The sequence below is a fragment of the Urtica dioica genome, chromosome 5 (assembly GCF_054948205.1).
Source record: "Urtica dioica subsp. dioica isolate 48M chromosome 5, U.dioica_male_clone48M_v1_H2, whole genome shotgun sequence".
Lineage (NCBI taxonomy): Eukaryota > Viridiplantae > Streptophyta > Magnoliopsida > Rosales > Urticaceae > Urtica > Urtica dioica.
The window spans coordinates 5,662,541-5,669,824 of NC_142760.1; the positions used below are offsets into that span (position 1 = coordinate 5,662,541).

At 33.5% G+C, this 7,284-nt stretch overlaps 1 protein-coding gene across 1 annotated transcript; it reads left to right on the plus strand.

Moving 5' to 3' along the window:
• The first annotated feature begins 1,706 nt into the window (after positions 1-1,706).
• LOC149394990 (xylose isomerase family protein) lies at positions 1,707-6,403 on the plus strand. The gene is made up of 20 exons (XM_089615259.1): positions 1,707-1,922; positions 2,037-2,141; positions 2,415-2,489; positions 2,573-2,702; positions 2,833-2,924; positions 3,048-3,098; positions 3,515-3,591; positions 3,685-3,739; positions 3,881-3,982; positions 4,153-4,204; positions 4,502-4,547; positions 4,626-4,681; positions 4,870-4,921; positions 5,013-5,092; positions 5,204-5,274; positions 5,373-5,413; positions 5,537-5,636; positions 5,716-5,787; positions 5,874-5,951; positions 6,079-6,403. The coding sequence occupies exons 1-20, from the start codon at positions 1,860-1,862 to the stop codon at positions 6,112-6,114; spliced, it is 1,434 nt and encodes a 477-aa protein (XP_089471385.1). The 5' UTR covers positions 1,707-1,859; the 3' UTR covers positions 6,115-6,403.
• The last annotated feature ends 881 nt before the right edge of the window (positions 6,404-7,284 follow it).

A 7,284-nucleotide genomic window follows, 5' to 3' on the forward strand; every position in this document is an offset into this window, starting at 1 on the left:
ATTTACAAGCGTAATTTTACAAGAATATTCATAATAGCATTCCCCCACAAACCAATAAAAAAAAAGATTTGAATGGCTTAATTGCTTAATACACATAATATATCAATATTCAATCAAATATTATGTATCATTAAAGACTAAATGACTTGAATCTCATAACTAAATGTGATAAAATGTGAACTATTCTTTAGATTGACTGAATATTCCAAAATTATAACTAATTTGCCTAAAATATTATTCTCATTTTGTGTCGAAAAAATTAAATTCAAAATAAAACAGAATTTCCGAAAAATAAAATTCAAGTTTTAAAAAAAAACTGCCGATTATAATTTTTATTGTTATTACAACTATTTACACTATTATTTACAGCTATTTACATACTGATTACACTATTATTTACAACTATTTATAAATGATTACACAAAGGCAAATCTGAAAGACATAAACGTAACAATATTTACACTAATATTTACAACTATTTACAACTGAATATAACACATAACAGGTACCAAATCTGTAAAACTATAGTTATATATTTTATGAATACGTCAACACCACCGTCGAACGTTTAGACTAGCGATCGCCACTTACGTCCCTATGGCAATAGCCCCCACTACATTCCTGGCCACCAACATAACCTTCACCACCTCTGCGCCTCCACGACCATAACCTCCACTTTTACCACCTCTGTTTCCTCCTCCGCTGCCTACGCCTCCGCTGCCAAGTGCAATCATACTCATAGCCGAAATAAGAACATCCTTCTGCATAAAAACATTGTTGACATTAACATCGAAATTCATGGGGAAGTTTTTCAAATCAAGGTCATAAAAAATAACAGTTTGTAAATGATTTTGATTACATTCTGTATTTTCATCGGATGACAATGAATTATGATTTTTCAGCCATTGACGTTCAAAAAACTTAACTGCAACATAACATCGATGGTAAATATATGTAAATATATGCGCGTATTTCAAAACATAAGAAAAAAATTAAAGAAACATACCTGATTCCATCAAAGAAAACTCAACCATCGTGTGACTCGCTGTAATTTCCAGAGGTTAGAGCAAAAAACAATGTAGCGATGAAAAAGACATATGAAAAAAAAACTCTTAACGCTGAATATTTGAAAATAAATACTAAATATCCACCAATATATATGGATACTTTCAAATTTGAAAATCAATCACACGTAATAAAACAGTTGCCAAAAAAAAAAGGAAATTAATTAAGACAACATATTCGTTTAAAATTTGAATGGGCACGAAAAAAAATTCAAATTTTAAAAATGATTCGGAAATAAAAAAAATGGAGGGACACAACTGAAAATTGCAAAAAAGTCTGATAGGGTCATGTCATACTAGTTACCTAATATTTACGAAATGTTGACTATTTAGTAATGTCAAACGTTTAAATTAGTTATTTTGCTAATTTTTTTGAAAAAAAGTTAGCATTGTCACTTCATTTCTTTTGATTTTTGTCTTCGTGACGCCGAGTCAGCACTAATCCATAAACGACCCCGAGAATAGCAATTTCGTAATTAGTTATCTATTCCTAAAATGCTATAGCATTGTTTTGCGTGAGACAACAAAACCCCTATCTAATAGGACAAAACAATTTAAAAAAAAATAATTCATAACTCAACTCAACCGATTGATCCCTATCTAATAGGACATAAAAACCTTTACGTAACAAAAAAAAAAGCAAGTATATCCCTGAATTAAAGGACAAATTTTCGAAACCATTTCTCATTTAAATTACACTCCTTTTGACCTCACTTCCCAACGTAACACTCTTTTGTTTTTTTTTTTTTTCTTCGATCGAAGTTTCATTTCTTTTTCTCTCGCCGCTCTGAAGAAATGAAGCCTACGGAGATATTGTTGCTGATTCTTTGCTTCAACGTGGTTTCTTATTATGGAGTGGTAATAATATCGTAAAATTTTACTTGAAATGGACTTTTTTTGAATAGTTTTTATTGGATTATCCATGATTGAGCTTAATCATTTTCTTTTGGGAATTGATTTTTGATCGAACAGATCGCTAGTCCACAGACTTGCCCTGCTGATCTCGGAAGTGACTGCGGTGATTCCGATGAATGGAAAGGAGAGTTCTTCCCAGAAATTCCCAATATCAAATATGAGGTACGGATTTCTAAATCAACACTCTCATATACTATTTCATTGTTATACTAATTTGAGAAATAACGAAGAAAAATGAAAAGTTACTAATTTTCTCTCATGCAAAATGGATTTCTATAATATTGTGGGATTTTTTTAATATTTTTTTTTCTTTCAACAAGTAAGCTTTAAAACTGTAGGCCGTGAAGTTTATCTTTATGAATTCCTGTTATATATTTTTTTTTGGGGGAGTTAGATATAAAACTAATTCCTCTCACTCTGCAAATGAAATTTCAGGGTCCTTCTAGCAAGAACCCACTTGCGTTCAAATGGTACAATAAGGAAGAGGTGGTCCTTGGAAAGAAAATGAAGGTTAGTTCTTTCTTCGACTTTTTCGCTTGTATCGATTTATTCACTTAAATTAAACCTGTTGCTTTCTTTTTTGTGTTGTTCAGGATTGGTTTAGATTCAGTGTGGCCTTTTGGCATACATTCCGTGGGACCGGAGCCGACCCTTTTGGTGCTCAGACTAAGTACTGGCCGTGGGAGGATGGGACTAACTCGGTTTCCATGGCAAAGAGAAGAAGTAAAATATTGCTCTTTGTTGCTCTGCAATTTTCTGCTTTGATCATCGTATTTCATTTTTTATATTATTTTTTGTGACTTACTTGTGGGAGTAGTACTAAATATATATTGTCATTAACTGAAAAATGCAGTGAGAGCCAACTTTGAGTTCATCAGCAAGCTTGGAGTAGATTATTGGTGTTTCCACGACCGAGACATAGCCCCCGATGGCAAAACCTTGGAGGTTAAATAACAAGTTTTTTTAATACAATCAAAAGAAATCATAGACTGGATTGGGTTTTTCCTCGTCTTGGATATCCACAACATATTGTGCTAAAGAAAGTTATACGGTTACAACTTGTTTCAGGAAACCAATGCTAACTTGGATGAAGTTGTGGAACTTGCGAAGGAACTTCAGGTAACTGAGTTTTACTATCTATTAAAAAATGGTTTCATGGAAATAATCTTTATTCTGTACTTCTCTTCGTTTGCTTGTTCTTGCTAACCAAGTTATAGGGGAAAGGTATTTGAATTCATATTATGATAACCCGTCTTGGTCTCTCATTCATACTTATAAGAACCTTTTATATTCTTTGATATAACTATAGGAATTACAAGATGAATCCGGGTATTTGGCAGACCCGGAACTCTCCCAAAAGCCTAAGCTTCTAATTTCTGTCTATATACGTGTTACTAATTAGTCTGAAATCACCCTTAATTAACCACTAATTAGTATACGTATCCCCAACCACATATACACTGGACTATTTGTGTATGATTTTCTCCGACTATTTTTTAGAGGAGCGAAATTCACTTGCCTGGTTGGCTTTGCAGGGTTCGGAGATCCGACCATTATGGGGTACAGCTCAGCTCTTTATGCATCCTCGCTACATGCACGGTGGTGCCACCAGGTAATCACGTCTCGATAATCATCTCAGCATTTATTTATCGGTGTCTTCTAATAGTAGACCAATTATTTAGTAATGACTAATTTCACTATGCAGCTCTGAATTGGGTGTATATGCATACGCCGCTGCACAAGTTAAGAAAGCCATCGAGGTATGTACTTGAACTCACATGATACGGCTATAATGTGTGTGTGTGTGTTTTTTTTTTTTTTTTTTTTTTTTTATGGATTACTTGGATTTGAAATGTTTTTTTTTCCTAGCTGGAATAATACATTTTGTGCCTCTTGGACAGGTCACGCACTATCTCGGTGGAGAAAACTACGTGTTTTGGGGTGGGCGTGAGGGTTATCAGAGTCTCTTGAACACTGACATGGGACGAGAACTCGATCACATGGTTTGTTTGTTGCATATCCGTTAATCAAAATATTTTAACGGGCATATTTCATTAATTTCTATATTTCATACCGTGCTGTAATCTATTTGTTTAATTGTGATTCCATCTGTTTTCTTGTCACGGTTGGCTAGTAGATTTCACTTGCATAACTTTCGTTTATTTTCTAACAGGCAAGATTTCTAGAAGCGGCTGTGGCATACAAGAAGAAAATTGGATTCAATGGTACTTTTTTTTTGTTATTTATTTATTTTATAATTTAAATAATTTATGCCAAGGGATTTATTTAGATGTTTCAACAGCTATATGACTGATCTTACCTTCTATTGTAATTATGGGTAGATTCTGTCATAGTTTGAACAACATGTAGCTCTTTCAAAAGTAAAAATTTCAGTCTCCGGTGTACGTATATATACATGTATGAGTAATAGCTATATGACTAACAATTGGTAACGTAGAAAGTAGGTGCAGAAAATAAAAACCCATAATTTTAATCGAACTTTTTTTTTTTTTGGTATTCAGGGACACTGCTTATTGAACCCAAGCCTCAAGAACCTACCAAACATCAGTATGCTCTTATAATTTTGCTGTATACATTTTAGCTTCTTAATATATTATGTCAACTCATCAAATATTATTGTCTCAGATATGATTGGGATGCTGCCACATCGGCTAATTTCCTCCGGAAATACGGACTGATAGGTAATCTATGTGAACAAAGTTTTATTAATATTGCAATGAACTGTATGCAACTGTTGATTTGAGATCTTTTTGGCTTCTACAAGTTATAGTCCACTTGTAAACAATCTATTCTTTCTTTTTTTGTTCTTTTTTTTTTCGGTTACATCGTTTCATTTTTTCCTGATTTGAGTGTTAAAACTCTTCTACAGGAGAATTCAAACTCAACATTGAATGTAACCACGCTACACTATCCGGTCATAGGTAAGATGCTCGAAATCCTTATACGTTTTGATGTGTGTATATATATGTGTGAAAATGATTTTAGGTAAAACTGAATTTTATAATTATACAGTTGTCATCACGAGCTTGAAACGGCAAGACTCAATGGTCTTTTGGGAAATATCGACGCCAACAGTGGCGATCCTCAAATCGGTATTTTTTTTTATGTTCTTTCAATATATATTCAATCCGTGCTGTTGTGTCTAACACGTTAAATTTTATAAGCATTCGTGTTAATTTTAAGTAGTTTGACTTGGAACACAGGTTGGGATACAGATCAGTTTCTTACCGACATAGCCGAGGCAACACTGGTGATGCATAGCGTGATAAAAAATGTATGCTCAGTAAAAATCTGGATCAATCTCAAATTCAAAATATTCTATAGCATATAGTGTTTTAATTTTGTTTAATAATTTTCATGTGGTCCTTACAGGGAGGGATAGCCCCGGGAGGATTCAATTTTGATGCCAAGCTGTTAGTAACTTTTTTTTACTTGATTGTGCTTGTTTACTATATTTCCACCTCAATATTGACCGGCTTGTTTTAAGTAATGATATTCATTATTATTTTTCTATTTTTGTGTACATGAAATTTCAGACGAAGAGAAAGCACGGATGTTGAGGACTTGTTCATCGCTCACATCGGTGGAATGGATACTCTTGCACGTGGACTCCGCAATATTGCCAAGATCATTGAGGTTGTCTATAACTGTTTATATATATATATATATTTATAGATTTTTGTTTCTCATCTTTATGTTGTTGATCACGAAATAGGATGGTTCTCTTGCTAACCTTGTCAAGAAACGATACTCCAGTTTCGACTCCGAGATTGGTGCTCTAATCGAGGTATACAAATTTATCTATTATTTATTTACATTTTATTAATTTGTAATGGATTGGCTAATACTTGGTGATATATTTTTTCCCCACAGGCTGGTAAAGCTGATTTTGAATTTCTTGAGAAGAAAGCCAAGGAATGGGGTGAACCTAAAGTTCCTTCTGCCAAGCAGGTAAACCAATATTTTATCAATTTTCTTTGATTCAAAGCTAATAAGGAATGTTTATTGTCATTTCTTATCTTCGAAATTTCCTTTTCAAATGCCTGGATTTAAAACATCATACGTGTGTGTGTATCAGGAACTTGCTGAGATGATTTTCCAGACTGCTCTGTAGATAAATCAGTGCGACGGACTTTATCATATTAAGCTTTAGGGGTTTGTTTTTTGTTTTTTTGTTTGTTTGTTTGTTTGTTTTTTTTTTCTTTTCTTGAGTTTTAGGAGAGCCTAGGTACTATTTACTAATAATGTCTCAAGCGAATTGAAGTCTTATGGTTCTGGCTAATAATCTTCTGCGAAATCAAGTGAACTCCTTACCGTTAAACTCTTTGCTTGGTCATACACAAAACCCGGGTTCGAGTTGTTTTAACCAGTTGGTTAAAAAAAAATCAATTTTTCTGATAAAAGATCAATATGCGTATCCTCACGTATAATTAATTAATAACTATATATTGGTTGATTTCTTTTGTTTTCGTATAAGAATTGTTCTAATAACGGATATCTAGTGTTAAAAACTGCCAGGCTTGTTTCATTGGGTTGGTGAAAAGATAATTAGAATTATTCTCGAGCTGGAAATTACTAAGGATGAATTATACTGGAAGACTATATAATAAGGTTGTTTCCATAATAAGCTACTTTTTGATGGGTAATATGCCAGTGAGAAAAAAAAAATGCCAGAAGGTTATGTTGTTTGACTTGAGTAGTCATACCTGACTTGTGTATACATTACAAAGCACTTGATATGTATGTCAAAAGTTTGATTAGTATCTCGATTGAACTCTCACGTTTTCCGTTCATCCTTTTCTCTCCTTTTTTCAACATTAGCCGTCGTCGTTTTTTTTTTTTTTTTTTTGCCCTTCCCCTGAGGTTTTTGCTGTGCCAGCAACTCTTGTTCGTTGATGCTCATTTATTGAGTAGTAGTTGTATAATGTTTTGGTGAGGTTGGAATGATGGTCAAGAGGTTAAAATCTACAGAAAATGGGGAAGGGAATCTGATCGATACGTTAGGAAAAGTGGCTTACACGCCGTTCGTTCCTTTGACGATGGTTTTGGGACGGGCTCTTCAAAACATAATGTTACTTGAGTGAGTCTACGCGTGTCGGATTGAATGTGTTTGATACTTTGTTCCGGGTGGTCATCAGACAATTTTTTTTATATTATTATTATTATTTTTTTATGGTATTCGGTGTGGTTTCTTTGTATATTTGAAGGTGAGATAGTCATCATTTTGTCTTCCTTAATGAAACTCTCATTAGATACAAGCTTGTATTAGATACAAGCTGGTATT